At 37.8% G+C, this 24,573-nt stretch overlaps 1 protein-coding gene across 1 annotated transcript in view; it reads right to left on the reverse strand.

Annotated features, from left to right (window-relative positions):
• Positions 1–6,976: 6,976 nt before the first annotated feature.
• Positions 6,977–24,573, reverse strand: part of LOC103149203 (CD81 antigen) — a 30,366-nt gene continuing 12,769 nt past the window's right edge. The window contains exons 3-8 of the mRNA XM_007568244.2: positions 16,630–16,727; positions 16,473–16,547; positions 14,622–14,741; positions 14,382–14,480; positions 9,489–9,572; positions 6,977–8,360 (exon numbers count right to left, since the gene is read on the reverse strand). Coding sequence (XP_007568306.1) covers positions 8,298–8,360; positions 9,489–9,572; positions 14,382–14,480; positions 14,622–14,741; positions 16,473–16,547; positions 16,630–16,727 — 539 coding nt within the window. The 3' untranslated portion in view covers positions 6,977–8,297. The remainder of the gene's footprint in view (positions 8,361–9,488; positions 9,573–14,381; positions 14,481–14,621; positions 14,742–16,472; positions 16,548–16,629; positions 16,728–24,573) is intronic.

Genomic DNA, 24,573 nt, shown 5'->3' on the forward strand with positions numbered 1-24,573 from the left:
GATGAATATGAACGTTTCCAAAACACTTTTTCATTTTCCTGTAAATATGAGGAAACATTAGAATGCTGTTCTCCATTGTCTCAACTTTATCCTACTGTTTTTCCTCCTTTTTGTTACTCACATGTCAAATAATGATGAATGAGAGTGGAGGATGATTGTGAAATCAGCACACTTTTCCTGTTCGCTGACCGATTGTTTCAGGGTCCAGGAATGTGGAAATAACTTCACCCAAAGCTGACATGAGAGGAGGAGGGGAGGTCTGGGAAGCTGCGCTGGAGGAGAGCTAATATGTCAGGAGCAGAGAGGCCTCTGGGAGGAATTTCTGCAGCCTGTCTCTGAGTCGGCAGCCAAAGCCAAGAGGTTTACACACAAACCCCACACTCAGGGTTTGGGTGTAATGAGGAGAGAGTTTCATTTACAGTCCTGTTCCCTCCCAGAGGTCACAACCTCTTCTTCCTTGTAAACTCAGTGGTGAATATGTATAATTTTCTTCTCTTGCTCACTAATTTATGTGTCCTTTTAATCCTTCTTAGGGCTGTGGGGGAGGAGGGAGGGAGGGGGTTTCTGGGAAAGAGATGATAACTCCACCCTCCAGAGGTCAGCAACCTATCACAGGCACAATGACACAAAACAGGAATTACCATGTATGTTCACAGCTCCAGGACCTCCCCTCCCCCACACACACATCCCCACAGACCCCCCTTTGTTTTTACTTTCTATATCACACTTAAATGTTTCAGAATATTTAACACAGTTTTCTATCAGACTAAAACAACCTGAGTGAATACAAATTATTTCATTTATTGGGAAAAGTTGTCAGAACCAATCTGGTCCTTAGGCTGATGAACCAACACCAGCCTAAGGATGCAGCGATCCACTGCTTCCACTTCCAATACGGATACCAATATTCTGAATTGAATTTACTGTTTGTCTCATGTACAATGAGATTAACAGTACAATGTATGAAATATGTGGAATATAAAGCAAGAGAAAACAAGTGATATTAACATTATTTACAATAATAATCAGCTGGATGTATATACACGCATACACATGTAACCATAATTAGTTCATGTAAGTGTTGAAGGTGTTAACTGTTTTTGAGTCTGTTTTTGTTTTGATGCCGCCTCCCTGAGGGCAGCAGCGTGGTGCTGTCCTTGGTGAGGGGCTTGGCAGTGGGAGGTGTAAACGTCCACCAGAGAGGGGAGAACCATTCAGAGCTCTGAATGTTTCTGTCTCCTGTTTGGAGAAAGGTTCTCCATGTTTGGTTCCAGAACCAGAACTAAACATGTAGAAGCAGCATTCAGCTTCTGTGCACCACAAATCTGAAACAAACTTCCAGAAAACTGCAAAACAGCTGAAACACCGAGTTCCTTTAAATAAAATATAAAAACTCAGCTACTTAGAGTTACCTTCAATTCCTATTAAGTGGAACATTGATTAATATGTTTGGTGTATATTTGATAATTTTGATGATGGAATATTACAAAATATATAGTTTTTTGCTAATTTCATAATAGGTTACTGTGTTGTTTTTATAGTGTAAAGCTCTTTGAATCGCACTGTTGCTGAAATGTGCTACAGATAAACTTGAATTGATTTGATCTATATCTTTTTCTGACATGCTGTTGGTTTTGTGCCAGATGTTTTACTTTTTTAGATTAGTAGCCTACTTCATGTAGCCAGGCTCACCTTAAGTCATTTCTTGACTCTATAGATGATCTCTCCATAATCAGCCCTGGGTGTGACATGTTAAACTGACTCAATAAATGAGGTCAATCACAGTTCAGTGCAGTTTATTCATGATTCATTATTATATTATTCATTCAGTTCAATATTACACAAGCCCAGAATGAAAACATTTAAAAGCTGTGCTCTATATTAGCTAAGGTTGATATAGTTTTTACAAAAAGCAAAATCAGTAGAAATATGTTGGGGGGAAAAATACTTTTCACACCTGAGGAAAAATCCCCCCAAAAACCCAGAGGTTACCAACTTCCTAAAACATATCTAGTTACTAAAAACAAAACAAAACAAAAAATGATTTTACTCATTGCAGGTTTGTACACAAACAAATAAATAAAAACTGCTTTATTAAAAATGTATATTTGCTTTCATTTTTTGAGCAACAGAGGATCACTGAAAATCTCATGACAGGAACATGACGACATTCTGACTTATGTTCAATATTTGCACATAAATTTTGATGTGTGGTTTGACTTTCTATTGCGAGGCAAATGGAATGAAGACAAACAAAGTTTTTGAAAAAATGGCAACATAACAGTGCAGACCAAAATGTTGTAGCAACATGATGGCAGATGCTGCAGACCAGTGAGCAACTGACCTTTTTTTTTAAATGAAATTCAGACAATGTGCAACACAGTGGTAAACACTGAGGCCTCCTGAATGGGCTGATGGACAGAATGTGGAGGAATTCCTCCAACAGGAAAAGGCTTGATTTGCACCAATGACTGGTAAACAAATGTTTGGATTTGCAAGGAGATGGCATGTCTCCAACTACACTACTGGTTATAAAAGAAGTGTTCATGTGGCGTGATGCATTACAAGCACTTGGCAGAACATCTTTTACGATTAGTTAGATGAAATGAAGCTCCAGGTCCCGTTTCTAAATGAGGACCATCTCATCTTACCACATTGACGCTGCAACAAACTGCAAACAGCAGCTTTCCTCCACAGAGGTCAGACATACATAGTGCAAACCGAACAGTTGTCCTGTCAACCTGAGCTCTGGACATCTGCAGATCTTTCAGTGGCCTCTCTGATTGGCTGTCAATTTTGGTGCTTGGCCAGGTATTGGCTGCACTGTCAATGGTCTCATGGTCAGTCTACGGAAACACAACAGCATTCCTCTGTTGTGTTTCATAAAACGCATCAGTAGAAAATTGTAAAGTGCATGTGTGAAAACGGCTGTGGAATTATTAGCTCCTTTGAGAAGACGAGCACAGACAATCCTACACTCTAATAATTCATACGTATTAGAGATTAATAATAACAGATTATCTTTTCGACTGCACAGGTTCAACAAACAACAGTAATTTGCATGGGAAAAACTAAATTGACCAGTTAAAATGTAGCACAGCATTGTGTTTGTCCTTTTCACTGCTGAGTGAGCAGGGATGGTTTTCATTAAGAAGGAGGAGTGGAATTCAGAGCATCTGGGTCCAATACTGTAGATTGTTAATCACACAAACAGACAGCAAGAAACTCTGTGTCGAGATAAAGCAGCAGCACAGAGACACAGAGAGAGAGAGAGGAGCGCTGAGGCAATCCAAACAATTCAACTGTTGGCTGGTGAATCCAAAGTAGGTGACCTAAAGGATGTTTATGCTGTCTTGGGCTGACTCTATCAGAGTTGGGTCAAATGGCAGAAAACAGAAAAACAGCAGAATGAACTTTGGTTTCTATCAGTAATGGCAGACGCTCATCCCCACATGGTGGAACCATTATCTTGCGGTTTTTGGTGATAAGAGTTTCACAATGTGGTATGAATCTCAGAAGCTGCTTCAGTTTTCACATTGGGATTTAGGGGTTTAGAAATTTTGCATAAAATGATGCAACATTTTATGCAACATTGCCCATCATCTGGTTCTCAGGTAGAACAAGGTTAAACATCTGACTCCAAAACTTACATAAGAACAGAACAAAGTTTGACAGAAGTACTTTTTACTCCTTTAATATCACAATATTTATAAAGTTTACATAAACTTGAAAGTGTAATACGCTGGGATGCAAACTAAAATCTTATTGGTAGCATCTCAACAGGATCCCTGCAGAAAAAGCTCCTTTTCAGATTTTTCTGCAGGGATCCTGTTTGAAACTGAACCAATATCTGTCACAACGTCCACAGATTATAGCCAATCTCTTCATTTTAATTTGACTTAGTATATTTCTGATTGTTTCTGAACATCTTCCAGTGTGTAAATCCTTACAATAAAGAAATCTACATGGGGGAAAACAGTTTTCTGCCCATTTTTATGCATCTTATGAAATGAATTTAAATAATAATGGAATTTCAACATTGAAAGCTTGCTTGTCTTCTGGTTCTTCTCTGATTTGAGTTTATGTGTGTAATGTGTCTACCTCAAAGTGTTTTTAGGGTGTGCAGCTTCAAAGGCATTCCTGACACAGGATGCAACACTGAAGCGCCACAGAATGTTTTGATATTCACTTAAAAAAAGGGTTTATGTATGAGACGTAGGCAGGAGCTCTGGTGGTGTGATGTGGACTAAAAGCAGCATACAGGTCCACATTGTACATTTTCCAACACTGTTCAAAACAGGAATCCACACTTTCTTTCCAAGCAGGTTGACATTCTGTGACTCTTTAAAAACAACTTCTAGGATTTTCTTAAGGTTTGTTCAAGATCTTTACTGCCTTTTGAATGATTCTAAACATTTTAACATAATCATCTTCAAATCCTTGCCATTTATGTTCCATAAAATAACTTTCCTCAACTCTCCTAAACTGTCCCAAAATTGTCCTCAAACTGCCCCAAACAGTCCTACAGGGTCCCAAACCGTCCCCCTACTGCAGGGGTCTCAAACTCGTTTTCATTCTGGACCAAATCAAGATCATGAAGGTGCTCAACGGCAGAATATACAAATAAAACTGTTCATTAACAAATTATTAATATCATAGCGTTCTCTGCATTCAATCTGTACTCCTTAATAATATTTAACACCTTTTCATTTTGATGTATTTTCGCCCTAAAGGACCAAACAAATTAAAACCGATTTGACTGATAAAATAATATTTAAGTTATAATGAAGTTGTATTTCTGTAGCCCTTTGAGGCTTAGAGGGCCACAGAAATAGCTGTGGTGGGCCAGATTTGGCCCGTGGGCCTTGAGTTTGACATCAAGGCCCAGCAATCCTGCTGGATTGAGGTGCAAACTAAAATCATTTAACATTGTATCGTCAGTTGTCATATTGGTATATTTCCCAGGTTCAGACCTGGGAAATATACCATCTGGTTAAAGAAACATATTTACTACAACTGCTGTTGGGCTGCGGCAAAACAGACACGTACTAACTGTGGTATTAGATCATTAGATGGACAATGTAGAGGAGAGTCATGAGATGGAAGGGTTGACCTTTTCTTTAAGTCACCTAAAATCTAAATGTGGTCAACATGAATCAGAGAAGACTCTCCTCTCTGTCTCGTTTGTCACTGATAAGGCTGAACACTGAACTCATCATGGATCTGTAGGTCATAACACTGTTTTCTGTTTGTGATGGAACACTTTTTCCCCTCTTCTGATTTTCTTACTGAACTGTGTTTCACTGAACTGTGACTTGTTCTTCTGCTGCCCTCACTCATCTTGCTGCCCCTGGTCATCAAAGGAATGCAGGAAGGTTTTCCTGTAGGAGGGCTCCGTTTGTGAAATCTTAGCATTTCCTGTCAACCAAATTGCAAAAAACCAGACAAAGCCACTCATGCTGTCATTTTTTTTGTGTTGCTTATATTCTGCACTGCAGAACAAATGAACAGCCCTGTATGAGTTTTTATGATCACATTTTGAGAAACTCCTCTGTTTGTAAAGGTAACCTGGAGCACAGACTGCTGTCTCAGATGAAAGCACCCAAACACAGAATGAGGAACATGCACACACAAGCTGTGTGTTCTGTGTGCTGTGTGTCTGCCATCTGTAAAAATAAATTCTTTGTATATTGCACCCCCTAATGGCAATGTTTGAAACTGTTTGTATTCACACCTGAATCAAGTGACTGATTTCCTCATCGGCAGGTCAAGTTCTACAGAACCCTGTTGACCCAATGAAATGATTCAAGTGTGTTGAAGCAGAGAACGTAGCGGCTGCTGCCGCTGGCTCTGGACAGAAAAAAAAATCTCAAATATTGAAACAAGGAAAAGTGAAAACTTCAAATTGAAATTTATTCAAAAACTGAATAAACCTTGGGCTCGGTGGTGAACCAAAGGTTTTATTATAGGCCACACAGTAACAGATTCTTAAAGCTTCAGTGTGTAAATTTTATTGTCTCTTTCTCTTTTATTTTTTTACATATTTGTTGAAACTGTCACCATGTTGTGAGTGTAGTATGAAACAAATCTGTGAAAAAAAACAAACAAAAAAAACATCAGGAAACTAGAAACCAATCAGAGCCAGGAGGAGGGTCATAGTGCTGTCAATCAGCATCCATGTGGCACTGCTCTCCCCTCTCCTGCACGCCCCATGTTCTCTCTGCAATGCTGCAGCTAGCATAACCTGTCCTGAATGCTTATGCTTGTTAGCATGACCACTGGTGACTGAATAAACAACTTTCCTGTAACGGTATGTTGTTTCTCTACCATTAGCACATTGAGCATCGAGTACATGAGGTTGATTGACAGCGTCAAAACCCTCCTCTTGGCGCTGGTTGGTTGTTTTGCTGCATTTATTCAGATGGCAATGGTAGCTCAGGGAGAAGATCAATCTTTTCACAGATTATCTGTCTTATAACATACTGTCATGTAATGCATCAAAAATACTCATCTGGATATGGACTAACTGGCCCCTCCATGGTTCGAACTGTCATGTTAAATATAATCCTGGGCCAAGTTGGGTGACACACATGGATTTTTAAAACAGTTTGTTAAAAAAAATAACCATTAATTCAGTAAAACTCTTTAAATCTGTGATCATGATTACTGATAATTATTTATATTTTTTGTCAGAAGAGTTCTATTCTATCTACAGGTTCATGTATTACTCACTGATAAAGACTTATCAATATCACAGCACAGCATGCTTTGAAACAAAGACCAGACCAGCAAATTACTTACTTGGAAAATACATTTAATCCCTTTAAATCCGGGCAAAACAAAGTCCACAAGGGCAAAAAGAGGGCCAGACTTTTGGCAGTGAGCATTCTTTGTCAAATAGAAAGTATATCAACTTGGAGAAACGCACTGTGTCCTCATTAAGAGCCAAATAAATGCTGTACTTTATTCTTTTTAGTTAATTTTAATAATCTGGGGGAAAAGCTGACCCTGCCACTGAACACCTCTCTCCCCCTCACCAGACTTTGTTTGACGTACCAGACAAAGATATCGCGATACAAAGAGAAAAAAGGCATACATTGTTCTCTACAACCTTCTCTACTAGGATACATTAAAGGTGTATTACACACTTCCACTGTTTCTCAGTTTACAAGGCATGGTTTATATAGGCTAAGACTTCATAGGGGGTTAGAAAGATGCAGTGAAGTGGTGTGTATTTCCAGGCAGTGCTGATGTGCAGCTGTGTGTGCGTGTGTGTGTGTGTGAGCAACAGCTGCATCTTGTAGAGTAAATTTGGACCCAAACAGATCTGCTGCCTCTGCCCCATCTGGGCCTCTACTAAAATATGTTCTTACATGGATGGTAAACATCAATGGTCAGAGGTCAGAGGAGGACGTCACCATGTAAACGGAGACGGATACAGTGGTCAACGACATGCAAAAACCACAAAGGAAGTCAGAAGTTATGATAAACCTACAAGCATAACTTCCGTTGTGGCTTGGTCTTGTCGTCGTACTCACTTTTAAATTCACTACGGCAGCTGGTGAGGGTAAGTAAAGATCTAAACGTTTAGTTTAAGTACAAGAAAAACTTTTTTTCTTCCTAATATTAGTAAATACTTGCAGGAAACACTGGTGACTGGTGTTCCTAGCAGCGTTTGAGATGAACTAGATTCATGCAGACATACCATATTAACATGGATGCGGGGTGAGCTTCGTTTGTCGATAAGGCCGACCGCTGTAGTGTTAGTAACACACAGTCTAAAGCAAGACAATCAATCAGAGGTTAGTAAAGAGAAACTACTGGATAGACACCTTGTGTAATACCATGTCTATGCTCAGGCAGACATAAAGCACTGTTAACATATATTTATATACAGTTTATACAGAAAACAGTCAAATAAACCCATAAAACAGAGAATGTATCAGCATGATCATAGGCAGGACTGAAGTAAAAACCAATACACACAAAACAAACTTTAAAAACAAAATCTCCAAAGAACTACAGCACCTTGACCGGTGATTAGAACCAACCAATGATTGATTAAAAATACGCTACACATCGTAAAAGCATAGGGCTACTTGTATATGACAGCATCTGTGAATAAAAAAAACATGGAACAGTGTAATGAAGATTTTGTGTGTGTGTGTTTTTTTTTTTCAGGGCAGCATTTTAAAGAGCTGACTAAACCCAGCAAGCATTATATGATATAATTTGAAGTTATAAAGAAAAGAAAAACAGGATGTGACTGATGTGGTTCTTCCATCCACTCAGCTGCTTTAATACACGGGGCTGTTGCGGATGCCGCAGCACAACACCATGCTGAAGATCATCTCAAAGATCTGCCAGGAGAAACAGAGACATCACACTCAGTGACAACAAACCAACATGTTTGCTTTCATCTTTCATCTGTTTTCCAGATGATAATTATAAACTAAGCAGTAGAAGTGTTCTGGCACTTATCTAATATAAGAACTCAACAGGCAAGGTAAAACGTTACAATGTGCTAGTTATCAAAGTTAGAATTGATTGACAAGTAATAAAATTTTCAAGATTTTTTCATAAAATCTTATTTAATATTTAAGTTAAAAAGAATAATCTTCCTGAATAATAATGGCTCTTGATAATTGAACAATATGAGAAAAACATGCAACTGTAATAATGCTCTTGAATATTATAAGGTAATATGGAGTTGCAGTTAACCCATACTTGACTTAGCATCTCTCTTTTTGTTTTTAATCAAAGTATTAATTTATTTTACATCACAGTAGACGTTACAGCAACGGTATGTTACATTAGTGAAAAAGAAAAAACAAAGTACTGTGGGCTAAAAAATGGATATTAATGAGTGTGCACGTGTGTGTGCAAGCAATGGTAGTGAACTGAATGAATTAACACTGACGTTATCAGTGTGTAAAGCAGTTAAAACAATCAAGTTGATCAGAAATCAGTAAATTATGTGTAAGAGCTTCAAATAATAGAGTTAAAAGTTCATTCTACTAAATGGAGTTTATTAGATCATTTACAGGAATTACAGAAAGAGAATAATTCTCAATCATTCCATTTTTGGGGATAAAATAGGCTGTGTATTTGGCCAGCCAAGTCTGACTATGTTCCATCTGAAATATCATAGCCTACCAGAGTTTCAGTCTAACCATCCTTTGAGATGCTTGGATTTAAAACAAGCATGTTAGGTTTGAAGCCTATGAATAGACCTGCTACCATGGAGATATGCTACCATCAAAGTGATGTATTTTGGTTCTGTGCTTTATTTCTTTAAGAAAACGCTAGACCTTAATATGATTAGAATTAGACTTCTATTACACAATAAATATCCTGTGCAATTATGTATATGATAAAAAAGTCTACATCTACGTTTTGTATTTTAGTTGAATGTTAAATCTTGATCAATGTATAGAGTAATAACAACATAATAACTCAGCTCAGCAGAAACATCTTCAGGATCTCACCATTATGACAGCAACCACCAGTGCAGCGATTCCCACCAGATAAATCTTATCTGAAAAGAGTTCGTCGATTTTCCCGTGGCAGTCCTGAAAACAAACACACAGTTAGAATTCCAGTCCTGTGTTTTGGATTCAGACTGAAGCTTTTACTTACAGTAAATTTTTTTTAACACTCTCAATTTGGGATAACAGTCAAATGAACTTGATATTAAGAAAATCACTGGATGCTACACTATTTTAAGGAAAAGTTTTCTTTATATTAAGGGGGGAAATGAATAATTACAATAAAACCAAATCTGAACCTTGTTAATTATGATAAACCCAGTAGGTAGGGGAGAATTAGGCCAGAAAAGATATCATGTAAAATGTCACTTCCATGTTTAGTAAAGCAGTAGACAAGTGTTAATGTTAAATAGTGACACATGTACACTATTTAATGTACAGTCTCTTATTTGTATAAAAATATTTTTTTCATTAGCTAAAATCTGCATGCTTCCATTTACCTTTAGCTTACAGCTGGTGCAGCTGAATTTCTCCACTGAGGGGCAATAAAGGATATTTCTATTGTTTTCTAATATGTACCTTTGAGTCAGTTGGGGAATTATTTTATTAGAACTGTTTATCTTTCATATGCCTCTATGGGCTTCTACTTGCCTGTTACTTTGCTGTTGATACAAATAGTTTTTACTGCTGAGTGACAGATAAAGGATCCTTCTATAATATAACAAATTGTATTGATCTGAAGCATGCAAAACATGTGCTTTACAGTGTAAGCAATATTCAGAACTATTCAGCTGCAGCCCTGTACATGTCTGTCTGTTGTAATTTCATAGAATATTTGTCAGATTACAGCAGATCTTTGGAGAAGGGCAGTGTCTCTTGTGGCTGACCTCAGAGGACATGCGGCTATTTGGGCCAGAATGGGTCTGCTTTCATTTCATTTTGATGCGAATAATGCATTTTTCTCATATCAGTTATAGCAAGATATTGATTATTTTGACATCCCTTCTAGTGCAGCTCTGCCCCACCACATTCTTGGCTGTTTTAACCCTCAGTGCCTGGCCTCACAGGAACCACAGAGCGACCGCGCCGCTGAGTTACGTGGCAAGGCTCCTCTCTGTCCTCTGCTTCACTCATGATAATCATTTCAGTTCCGTGACTTCCTGTCTACTTCCTGTTTCACTGTGTCACACATTAACTGATGCATTACAATTATAAAAAAAAAAGCAGCAGCTTTACAAAAATTTTAACTCACAACTGGAGTGAACAAATGAACTCTGCAGAGCTATGCATACTGCAGTGTAAGAAGAGGAAATGGTAGTTCCCAATTATCAAGCTTCATCTGTAAAATGTTTTGTGGTTGGCACTTTTCATTTCCTTTTTTTTCAGCATGTCATTTTGCAAAAAGCTTTTTTTTTCTCTTCCTGCTCTGCATCAGGAGCAAACACAGCTTGTCCAGAATCTTGTTTCTTCATTTGTTAGATCAAATAGGTTATTTGCAGTAAAAAATAACATATAAAGTAACATGTATGCCTTGCCAACAAAATAAAGTTTTTATATGTAGTGTTTTTGGTTGGTCTGAACATTGTGAAGCATTAAGCACCCTCAGGTATTTTGGAAAGGTTTACTCAAACTTTGAGAGACATTTATTTCAGACGGAAAAACAACAGTAAAAATACCATGGGCTATTTAGTCTTAGAAATTTGACTACTGTATTGTTTATGCTGCAATGCATCCTGGGTAGAAAATGTAGAGGGGGTGCAGAGGTGCTAGCTCCATCCACCCAAGAAAGCAATGTCTGAGTAACTTTGAGCTCTTCTCTTTTAACACATTGAATAGAAGACAACGCATAAATGTCAAATGGAAAATGAAGATTCCCGTTTGATGGGAATCTTCATTTCCCGATGAGGAGGACCAAACGGAGGAAGAGGAGAATCAGAAGAAGCTGGTGTTTGTGCTGCCACTGCTTGGCAAACCCTGAGCTGCAGCCTTTCAAGGTTAGCATCAGGATCAAATCATTAATCCAACTATATGAGAATAGTGGGTTACAAAAACTTAAGCCATGTTTCCATCAGCGGTTTTATGTGTGCATTTTGAAGCAACAAAATTCAGTATAACATCCTCATTTTTGCAAAGTGTTTACGCTCACTTGAGGTGGTGAGCTTCAAGAGACCCTTTTTCAGTATGCACTCTGAAAGACAGTTCGTGTATAAATAGAAAGATGGAAACCAAGTTCTGACCAAGTTCTAACAAAGTGAACATTCTCATCTACTAGTGAGTCTGTGTCTTACAAGGCACAGACTCACTAATTAATTTTTTATTGAGAAAAATTATTTTTTCAATAATTATGACTGTTTACCAGAGGTATGGAACTCAGAAATTTTCAAAGCCCAAACCTCCAGCTGAGAGGGGAGGAATGCAGCTTTGGGAGGCTGGTGAGGCACTGCAGGCTGGGATGGGAGGAGAGGACTGCTGAGATGTGTGTTCCAAGCTAATTAGCAACCTTTACTTCCTGTTTATTATAACTATGTGTAGAATAAACAACTGACAAAATGGCGTTTGGCGTGGCTCGAAACCAGTAGATGGAAATGCCAGATTCACATTTCCTTCTTTTATTTTTGGGATATTTCAAACGTTTGCCTAAAACTTGCATTTGTCCTTTCAGACGTTTTATGGGCCTTCACAACAGAGTGCTAGCGTTAATTTCTCATGTTTAGGCTCAGTTCCACTAACACCCACACCATCAGCCCAGCATGCATTGCAAAGATGAGAAAATGGCAACCTCAATACATGAAAAATATCACAGAGATACACAATTTTTGAAACAATTCTGAGGTCTTACATATAACAAACAACTTTAAGGGTAATAGGAAATTAGAACAAATTAGCCCAACGAGTTCAACAGGTCATGGATCATTTTGACAACATATTAAATCAGGGGTCACCAACTCCAGTCCTCGAGGGCTTCCATCCTGCAACTTTTAGATTCACCTCTGCTCCAAAATGTCTGAATTCCCTCACCAGCATTCATTCCTCTCTGCAATAGTCTGGAAACGAGCAGTTTATTTGATCCAGGTGTGTTTGAGCAGAGACACACCTAAAAGTTACCGGATGATAGCCCTCGAGGACTGGAGTTGGTGACCCCTGTGTTAAATAATCCAAAAATATTGGATTATTTAACACAAATAAACTAAAATGTGACTAAAATGAGAATTAGTCACTACCTTTAAATCTGGAATAACACCAAAACATGTTTTCTCCCCATTTCAATTCTGATTTTAAGGCAGCATTTCACTGAGAAGAGGAATCACTACAACATGATATTATGAAGATCAGGCTGTGAAATGAGATAAAGAAAAACTTTTAAAGTTAGACATCATCTGATGCCTAACTTTAATTTTTTTGGTTCTGCTCTAATCTGAACCTCCACTTAAGTATTTATTCACATTGGTCCTTTATCCATCTCTTTCTAGCTCTCATGTCCCTACAGAAAAAAGCATCCTCTACAGCATGACGCTACCACCATCATGTTTCAGTTTAAGAATGGTGTGTTCAGTCTGTGTTAGTTTTCTGTTTAAGGTCATGTTTCAGTGATTAAGTTAGTAACAGGTTGCTTTTTTTGTTACTAATTACTTTCCAACATTAGCTAAAGCTGTCCTCCACCGCTCCACATTAAGATGAAGAGTCAGCGCCTCCTGTCTGCAACTGCCAGAGGGACGCTTCATACCAATTTGATGACCAGTGATTTAAGACGATGTTCTTAATGTGGTTATAGTCCACCGAAAGGAAATGTGGTTTTATGACCCCAATAAATAACATCTGCCACCAGGAGGTTGCTCAGAGTTTCTTTGGTTTAATAGTTATACTTTAAAGGAGTAAATTGACCCAAACTAGGATAAGAACTGCATTTAATAGAAATTGTGTAATAAGAAAAACAGTTACTAATAAATAACATTATATGTAGGTTGTGAACATTTTAAAGGAGCAGTCCTAGGTATTTTCCAGAGGCATTTCATAGCACAATCAGGTAACTATGTTACCTTCAATAGTGGTAAAAATGTTAAACATCAAATAGAACTTTAAAAAAATTTCAAGGCATTAGATTTCAGTTCAATGCCTTGAAATTGGGCCTCTGTCTCTTTAAAAACTCCTGCTCTTTCTAAAACTCTGCCTTCAGGAAGTCATTACAACATGGCTGTTCTATTAACTCGAGTAAGCGCTGTACTGAGATGTAGCTTTTATGTTGAGCTCAGTAGATGCACAGTTCCTTCAGGTGTTTGCTAATTGCTGCTGGCTAGTCTGAAGGAGCTGAGTGGTAGAGTCATGGCGGTGAAAGATCGGAAGCTTAGAAACTGCAGCTCCACAGAGGAGCTGCCTCTTGAAAGCAGTGCTAAGTTCACCCAGGTGTTTGGCACAGCTGAATGGTTGCCATGGAGATTAAAAGATTTCTCAAACACGCATGATATAATCAAGGCAACACTCTGAGTATGTTTATGATGTGAGGTTGTCATCACAGCATAACGTAAAGCTTGAGAAAGCCAATTTTACGTTAAGGCTATTTATCTCTAGAATTCTCAACAATACTGCTCTAGAATAAGAAATAAACTAACATGAAAATGTCAAATTCACTTGTGTAGAAAGTTTTGTTTCTGGTTAAAAAAAACAAAAGAAAAACATGGCTCCTAAATGTACCTACAAATTGCTGAATTGGCATGTAGAACTTGAATTGCATTTAATAATTTGTACTTAACTACAAAATGAGCCTAATATAGACTTCCATAATGGGTGTATGAACATAAAGCGGTCTAGAAAAGCCTTGAAAATGGACATATTATCAAAAGCCTGTTTCTGGCTGAGGGTGAAAAGGAAAATGCTGACATAGGTGATATTACTTACAACAAAGGTCCATTGGCTGGAGCAGACGTCCTGAAAGCCGACTTTACTTGTTATCACTGAGAAAGCTGAGGTCACCTTGTCCTTACCACAGCATTGAAGCTGAAACATAAAAACATTACACAGATGACAGAATTAAAAGGTTTTTTACAAGACACCAAATTTTGACTTGATTTTGTTCCAAGAGGCGGTTTTACACAGTTCATTTCTGCTGGTTTAGTTTTCAATCTAACATGGTCGTACCGTCTCATGGAAGGCCTTGAGCACTTGTTCAACAGCCTTCTTTTTAGTGTGGTCATTAAGGGTGTCTGATATGGCCATGTCATAGACAGAGTCATAGAACTTCTTCATTTCCTTTGAAACCTGGAAAAGAAACCAGATTTTATAATAGCAGTTTCACCCACATTAGAACCAAAAGGTGGTGGCAGGTGGTTTGGAGCTCTGACTGAATAAGAGAAGTGACAAACAGAAGGCAGCAGCTGGTTATGCAGTGAAAGTTCTGGTATTACCTACAATCTATGCAAAGGCATCATGTCAGAAACCAAATTCACTGACCATATAATTGCGTAATTTGAGAACATAAATTTGCCAATTTCAAAAACTCTTTTGTCAAGGAAAGATTTTGGCGCTAGGATGAGGTGGGTTTTTGGCTGGATCAAAATTTGTTTGTTTCACAAAGCTGCTATGAAAACTTTTTTTGCTTCACACAAGTCACTTAACACCCGAACGTTAAACTGGCAGCACAAACCACAAAGAAGAAGAAAGGAAGTAATTGGAGGATGATGGCCTAGCATGTTTTTAGTAACTAATGTGTGAACAAACTCATTCACATGTGGTCTTAAATAGCTTTATTTGTTAATGGAAAAATCCAAAACTGTCTCAACATTAGCCAAATATTGACAAGGTTTTGCACACATTTGTAGTAGAAATGCAGGTAAAGTTTTATCTGAGTTCAGCTTCTCACCTTCGTCCTCTTCTGGTGGCTAATGCACCAGAAGAGGGAACAAGGCCAAGAGCCAAGTCCCAGCTAGAGTTAAAAACTGTATAAATGTTCAAGTCAGTAAGACTGTTTTCGCTTTCTACGCATAGTTTTTGAATAAAACTGTAATACTGAAGTGAATTTCTTATTGATTACCTCATAATTTGGGCAACTAACTCATTGTAGTCCAGTTTCTCTTCTGCAGCTCCATTGGATGTTGAGTTAGATCTGCATATCACGAGAATAAACTGGGTAAAATTAAAGCTACTTTGTTTCCATTTTAAAAGCGACTCATACCAGACCATTCACTTAATAATGAAGCCAACTAATGGGCAATCCTAGAAAAAATCCTGCTAGAGGCTGCAAAAGACTGATAATGGACATGGATGTTTATCTTCCAGTGGGACAACTGAATGGTTCAAATCAAACCATTAGAGGCCCAGTCAAATTCTAGAATTTAATTAAATTGGAAAACTTTTCTGATACTGTCCACCTATAATTTTTCTGCGCTTGAGTAAAATTGGAGAGAATTATGGGCAGATTTCAGCATCCATATGTGCAAAGGTGGTAGAAACATTTCCCAAACAAGATGTTGTTTTAACTCCTCTATTCAGTTTATTTATAAAGTGCCTCACTTTACAAAAAAGTCCTTTTGGTCCAATCATACATTTGTTAAAATTTGTTCTAAGGAAACCCAGCAGATTGTGTTGTCATTGACTTTACAGAAACACCTCATACTGAGCTTGCATGTAGCAACAGGAGGGAGGAAAACTTCCTATTAATAGGCAGAACCAGAACTTGGCTCAGTATGAACAGCCATCTGACAAGGGTCACGTTTTACTTTGTATTCTACAAAGCACAACAAAGAGGAGCTAAAAATATACAGGATACACTTTTCCAATGTTTTTTGTAAACAATTTGAAAAAAATATATAATTTTCCTTCTCCCTACTTGATTATGTTAAACTTTGTTTTAGTCTGTCATGTGAAATCCTAAAAAAAAAATAAATAAATAAAACATTTTGTGGTTTTCATGTAATGAAATGTGCTAAAGTTCTGGGTGTGAATACTTTTGCATGGTACATTACTTTAGTCTCCACTTCTGTTTCCACTTACAGTGTCTTTGTTCATGTAACCCAAGATCCCAGCAGCAATTACACCAGCGAACAGGATGACCAGGCAGACGAAAAACTGCAGTAGAGAGGAAAGAGAAAGGAAACAATTAGAAGGCACTTTATGAGGCTGGAATGACTGCAGGATAAAACCAACTCACAGTTCCCAATAAACACTGGGACTCCTGAATAGCGCCGTAGCATCCAAGGAAACCGACCACCATCATCACAGTGCCCACCGCGATCAGAATGTGGACACCTGGACAGACGAATAAAAAAAAACACAGTAAAATCACGCTGTTTCAATATGGATCTGAACAAAAAACTTTGCTCAGTTAAATCTAGGCAGTACTACTTGACGTACAACAGGGGGCAGCACTCGGATTTTCTGTCAGCAGGAAAAAGTGAGTCATACTCCTTATTTGCACCCATGTTGTTCCCTCTTTTATTCCTTCTCCATAAAGCAACACAAATTGGTCTAGAAGGATATTAAACTGGCTCTGGAGTTCAGTTTTTCCCCCTCGCAATCTAACTATTGACCTTTGTGTCTTTGTTCTGATCTGGGCAGTTTATTTGACTTGGAAGATTAGATGGACGACTAGCAGAATGGAAAAAACGTGTCTGCTTGGTATTTAAGAGGTGACTCTCTCCTTTAAATGGTTTTCCTGAGTGATGATCCACACTAAGCTGACACAGTCAGAACTTCCTTACCTTTGTAGCACATATATAAAAAATAGAAAATGTAAAAATGACATTTGAAAAGCACTCAGCTTTCCTCTCAATTATAAATATATCTGCAGAATTTCAAGAATGTATCACATGTAGTTTGTGAAACCTACTAGCTATGAAAGTAAGGGTCTCATAAATAGTGACATCATCTTGCTGGTGTTTCCTACAGTAGTAGTTTAAATGATACAAAAAAAAAGAAAGATCAAAACCTTTACTGGGTCAAATGTACAGAATCTTCATCTCATCAGCGGTGTGTTTGTTACTTGTTGGAATGGAACATTTTCTCATCTGCCTGTGAGGAACAGACAAAGACTGTTCTAAAATAATGCTACGCTAGGTCTGAGGCTAAAGCTTTCCCAGCCTTAACCAGTGATGCTGCTCCTTTGCTCAATTTGTTTGGCTCATGTCCTGTGGAGTAATAATAATAATGATACAAAAAAAGGGCGTATTTATGAAATGCAATACACTTATAATACATTTATAAGTGCAATACAAATTGATTTGTGGTTCTGAAATATTTTACAGATGTAGCATGAATTTAAATTCAGCATTTTGAAAATCCACATTTTGCTGCCCAGCCCTATTCAATAATTTAAAATCTATATTCTGATGAGGGTCATTTATTTATGTTCATTGACTTTAGTTTGGCATTTAACACAATCTTACCAAACAAACTCCTATTGGAACTGGGATAAGCAGTCTACTAAATAACTGGACATAAGATTTTAACCTTAATTAAACTTTAACCAACCATTCCCAGTGTGTGAAAGTAGGACCCTTATATTGCACCAATATAAGGGTCCTCAAGGCTGTGTGTTCAGTCCACTACTCTACACACATGACTGTTCTGCTTCCCAACCATCCAATCACATCACCAGGTTTGCAGAAAACAAAGTGGTCGATCTCACAGTAACTTATTTTTTAACAACAAAAAGACAAATGACATAATGGGACATTTTTGCCTGTCCATCCATTCACCACTTTACAATAACAATGAGGTAGGAGAAAGACTCTCCAGCTTTGGGTTTCTGGGGCTGTTATATGACTTAACCTGGATTGATAAATCACCATTATGGCGCGTCCAACTGTGACCCTTCTATCCGAAGAATCTAAAGAGAGCCAAATTTCCTAAAAGGTTTATTATTAACTTTTACAACTCTGCTATCCAAAGTTTGGTAACCTACAGACTTTCAGTGTGGTTCTCCAGCTAAGCAATCCAGAAGGTGGTGAGAATGGCTGGCAACCTGCCGGAGATCTTTGTCTACATATCCTGCTATTTACACAAAACACACAACATCCTGAGAAGCCAGTACCACCCAGCACTTCACCTGTTCCAAAGGCTGCCATGGAGAACATACAGGTAAGATCCACTAGGATGGTCAACAGGCTGTACCCTAAGGCTGTAAGACTGCTGACCATCATTGACTCCTTTTCCCCCCTCCGTCCATTTAAGCATTTGCAATGGGTGAACTATTACTATCATTATTATTGCACTTTATCAGATTGCACATGTACCATCTGCACTTCTTGCACTATGCCTGTCGGCTGACTCCCGAAGGTTTTTAGGTTATCACAACAAAAAACGAATTACTGAAAATGAAATTGAAATTGAATTGAAGGTCAACAACATAATGGAAGGAGCTGTCATGGAGGAGTGAATGCTGCTTGTTAAATTTTAAACATCAAGTAGGCAAAAGAAAAATGAAAATAAAAAATCAGCTTCTACATGGTTTGTGGCAAACTGTAAGCAGGAGTTCTTATGGAATTCTTTTCCCAACATCTCAGATTTGGACTAATAGTTGTCCTGTTGACAGATTCCCCCATAATGCTTGTGGATTTCACAGCTTTTTCACACACACGCACGCACGCATGCACGCAAACAAAAACTGAATTTATATTTGAGAACAAGTTCCACATAGATGGTTTATGAAACTAACTAACTTGGCCGTGCAGGATTTTATTTAAGGTCAGCACAGAAAAGGGGCAGATTAGAAATGTATGCCAACCCATTTCAGATTTCAGTTTGTAAAATATATTGTAAAAAAATATTTTTCTTCCTACTTCATAATTATGAATTACTTTGTGTTGATCTATCACATACAGCTGCAGTGCTTAAAAGACATTTGTTTGTCATTTAAAAGTAATGTAAAAATCAAGCAGTATGAATACTTATCAATGTAGGAAAAGATAAAAAGGCAAAAACAGAAGAAAGCCACCAAATAAATCAAGAAAGGAAGTAAAATAAAAGTTTGAAATTATGACTAAAAAACAGTACATAATTTTAAGGTATGAACATGTTTAGAGTATTCCTGCATATTAGCAGTTACTACTAGTGTTTCATATTTACTTGATTTATGGGTTTTTTTCTACTTGACTGGGCAAGGCATATTGCATCACTTCCTGGGATTTTGATTTATTGCCACATAGTCTGTCTGATCAAAACTAAGTGATTTGTGTTTTCATAAAGTGTATGTAAATATTTGATTGTTACTGTATTTCCCAAATGCTGTATAGTAAATGTTTCATCATAAATCTAATCAATGACTGGCTTAATTATTGATCAAGTTACCAATGGCTAAATGCCTAGACTGTCAGAGTCCACAACCTCCTAATGGCCCACAGTAACAACTCTTCAGCCATGTTGGAAACACTCCTCTAACGCTTGTTCCAGGCTCAGAGGACGCCAGCTATCCTACACCATCACTCTTGCCTGTCAGCTCGGTCATAATTTAATTCTAGACCACTAACTGGGGCCATGCTTTGTATATATCCTATCTCTCTCCCACATCCTCTTCACTCACTGAGCTAGACAAGTACACGTGATTTCTAAATCAATAATTTTGCAAGTGCTCTGTCCATCTTTTATACTGGGCCGTTCAGATTGACACAGCACTTACAGTTTGTCAAATACCACCTTCATTTGGCATTCAGCCATCCTCTCTGTGCAATGCTCTCAAAAATTCCATCCATTTGAATGCTTTTTTTCCCCAGATTGTCTTCCATTGTACTCTTTGGGTGCAACTATTCATCAAGCATTACGAGTGGAAAAACTGGTGATCTCTCTCCGTTGCTGTACAGAAAGTGGATTAAAATCATCCTAAATTGAGGAAACTAAATGACACAATAGATGCTGTCAAGTTAATTCCTCTTGAGATCTTCTAAATTGACAGTATATTTAAACACTGAAAAGCCCGTTACCTGGTCTGAAGGTTCATAAGACTGCAGTCCTCTAACAAACTTTTTTTATTTTATTTTATTGTATTGACTGTTTCACAAAATGTTTAAATAAAGGTTGTTACTCTACGTTAGATTAACTTGATTAACTTTTGATTTAACTTTTTTTTGGTGTTGACACCAAATTTATCTTGAGTACTAATAAAGGCAAACCAACTAGGTATTTCTATTTATGGTAAGAAGCAGTTGGACAAGTGTAGATGAGTGTAGGTAATTAAAAAGTGGAAGAGCCACTTATTCACGATTCAGTACTGTGGATTAATCTATTTACAGATTTGTATGTAAAGAGTGACTTCAAATTAGTATTTGAACATACCTAAAATATTCTAAACAAGATGGACATTGGGAAACTGGAATACCTGGGTGCAATCCTTGACATGCCATCTGGTGTTTGCAAAGGGACAATCCAGAAGTTAGGTATTCAAACAATTTTTTTGGAGGAGGTCTCATATAATTGTGGATTCTGCCAATTCATGATCTGCTGTTATACCCATCTCCTGCATATACCAGGGGTCCACTGTAATCTAAACAGTTACTTTTCCTAATATTTCAGAGCTATGTTCAAGACATATAATCCTAATAGCAATAGCAGTTTCCAATGAGGACAATGCTGACATGTTTTATTTCATGCTCATTTTAGATTCTAGGTCAACTTACCCAAACGGACAATTCAATGTACAACTGACAAAGAAATCTAAAAAAAACGTAACAATAGAAGATTTATTTAGCATTAGTGCTACAGTCGGAGTAGGATGTCGTAGAGGTTACAGCTAAGCCATCCAGCTATTGTGCACAAATACAATACAAGTTTTCCTTGGAGCAATTTCCTTTTCCCTGTTTTGCTATAATTTCTTAACAAAACAGCACAACTATAAAAACTATAATGATGTACACTAAGTATACTGGCTTTATCTGTGTTTTTAGAAAGTCCTTTTCTCCAACAGTGCCGTGTCATACATTGTCTGATGGCTCAGGCCTTAATCTGTTCACTTGTTTTATGCAGCACTACATTTCCCCCAGTGTAATATAAGCCTGGCAGGCCACCAGACTTTGCTTGTGCCCCCACCAGGCTAAGTGTTGCGTTTATTTGTTATAGTTTCTTACACACCAATAACTGATGACAAAGATGGAGTAAAGAGTCTCTTTGCTGAAATGGTTGGAAGCACAATGGCAACATAGTATGATCAGTATGTGAACACATCTGAGGTCAGGTGTCTTTTTATTCACTGGAATTCCAGAACCACTGCCTGTATTTACCAGTCTACACTGTAGACAGTCTGTGATTTGTCACTTTATTTGCTGAAGTTGTCACTTCAGCAAATAATGTGACAAGTCACAGATAAAAGTTTTTTTTTATTTTTTTAAATTGCACGCTTTAATTAGGATGAAACAGTTCAAGTGCAAAAATCTTTTATTTTTATTGTAATTGTGTTCGTTTGCTTTAGCATTCGAACACAGAGCATAGTAAGTTTTCTGGGAGAAATCGTGCAATATCACTTTGATAATGATCTATGGATGGTTAAATTTTTGTAAAGATTTTTTAGCCACCTGTATTGGCTGGAACTTTATTAACTTGCTTGTTAAATGTTCTCCTGAAACATCAAACGTGTAAGCAGAAAGAATCTTTCGATCCATCCCAGAGTATTAGTAAATTGTTGTACAGTCACAGCTTCCAAACTCTACTGTAAGTGATGCACATTATTCGGTTGCCGTAAAAGAAAACAACCCTCATAAATTCTCCAATGTGTCCCAGAAATTAGGGACATTAGCAGACAGACATGTCAGAAAGGAAACGCCTATCCAACCCAAGAATTATATCTATTAGTTTGACAGAGTTCATTCCTGCAAATTGCAGTTAATCTTTATTTCTTCCAGTCTCAGGTGTCCTTCCATTACTTTCTGTGAGCCTTAGCATCTTTGGTACAGCAGTAGGCAAAAAGTGTGGACATCTACTAGAGAAAGACATTATTCAGTTCAGTTTGCATTATGTTTGCATACATAGTGTGAGCTCAAAGTTTGAATAAGTGTAGAAAAAACTTGATACTGCACTTATTACAGCAGTCATTTGAGATGTCAATACAGCACAGAAATGTTGAAGGAAACATGGTACAGCTCTCATCCATGTGTTGAATGAATCGACTGTTGTGCTAATAGCACAAAGCAGAACTGTAGCAATACAGTAAGGCCAGAAAAGTAGCCTGAGGTCATTTAGTGAAGCAGGGTCAGGTATTACATAAAAAAATTAAATAAAACCTCCAACACCTAAATTAAACCAGAAGCAGAGAATCGCCTCAGCTGTTTGGAAAAGCAAAAAAGAAAAGATGCATGCTTCACATTAGGGCAGAAAGGAATCTCCACTTCTCTGGAGCTAGCTTGTTATTGCTGCCTGGAAAACTTAGGTGTAGTTTGCAATTTTACAAGCAAGCACAAAGGCTTGGCAAGAGAGTAGGGGCTTTATTACAGCAGTTAGCAACAAAAATGGAACATTTGAGATCTGGCCTCTCTCTGTCACACATGCCTCCTGCATTTCAGATAATGAATGTTTAGTATGTTCCATAGTTTCAGGGGATTTAAGGTCACAGTGAGACCGTCAGTGGAAATTAATCACTCTGAATCTCACTCTTTCAAAGACTGTTTCAAACTTGATCTTAATGTAAATTACAGTATGGATGATTTCCATTCAACTGATCAATAAATATGGGAAATTTGCTAAATCACAACAGAACAGAATGGTGGGCAGAAACTGGCCAATCAGTAAAAACAGCACATCTTGATAGTGGATAACAGAACAAGGTGGCGGGCTGAAAAATGCATGAAAATAGAAGTTTAACACGCACCTAATTTTTGACCAAGTACGGGAGGCTTTCTCGTACATAGCACTTATTAAGGCCAAAAATTGGGATCACTAAGCTTAAGACTTTTTAAGACCACATATAAAACCTTGTCTGTAGATTAGGGAGACACAGCTCATTGCGCGCTGCCTAATCGGCAATAAATGATTAAAACCACACTAGATGTACCAATGCCACCCTTAATAGTTACTGACTTTAAGGTTTTTGAGGTATGTTTAATATCTTTAGGGGGTAAACTGTAGTGCAGCTATCAGAACAAACATTCACCAACAACAGATAGCGTAAATATGATTAAGAAAGGGGTGATCTTAACATTGACGGCTCAGTGACAAATGTACAGGTATTTCTGGAATTCCTATAAGCCAGTGGTCCCCAAAGTTGGTCCTTGAGGGCCGGCAGTATGCATGTTTTAGTTCTCTCCCTGGTGGTAGTAACAACCTTCTCAGCATGTCAATGTTCTTCTTAGGCCTTCTAATGAGCCATCATTTGATCCAGGTGCGTTAAACCAGGGAGAGAACTAAAACATGCAGGATGTCGGCCCTCAAGGACCGACTTTGGGGACCACTGCTATAAACTGCTACGGCAATGTACATTTACTCCAGACTGGACATGTCTGTGGGACTTCGCTGCACATGTTTCACTGACTCATGTTGGTTTCTTAGGACCTCTATGATTTGGGAGAAGACAGGAAGTTTAATTCAACTTGTGCAATGGTGAGTCAAGGGGAGTCATGTTTTGCAACATCCTGAAGTTCCTATTGTCCCTCAACAGGGCTGACAGCAGCAGAACTATCAACATTTTCCATAAGAAGCTGATTAGTCAATCCTTGTTTTATTTCATCTCGTCTTTCTCTGGGCACACCCTGAGTTTTCAGGAGTTTTACACATATAACAGAATCTCTACAGGTTTGCATAAGTGTGGAGGGCTTGACATCATAATGTACATTTTCACAATGGTTTAAAACAATAGTTTGTGGACCAGGAATTTCAATATACTTCTCTAAAAACCTAGACTCAATTATTCTTCATGTATCACAATCAATCTGATTCAATCGATCTGATTCAATCATAAGTTGAAATTCTTTGAATTTAGGGTTAGGGTTAATCTGACCAACATCACAGGAGTGATCAGATTTCTTTGGGTCAAAAAATGGTGAAGAAAAACAGAAGTTTGCACTCCCCCTTTAAAAAATTGGGTGTCCCTGCTCAACTTGCTCCATTGTTCAGGAACTTATGATCAGGTCATCGTAGGGAGTCAGATTTAAAAACAACAAAAAAAAAAATTAATCCC

Source organism: Poecilia formosa, unplaced genomic scaffold (assembly GCF_000485575.1).
Source record: "Poecilia formosa unplaced genomic scaffold, Poecilia_formosa-5.1.2 Scaffold219, whole genome shotgun sequence".
Classification (NCBI taxonomy): domain Eukaryota; kingdom Metazoa; phylum Chordata; class Actinopteri; order Cyprinodontiformes; family Poeciliidae; genus Poecilia; species Poecilia formosa.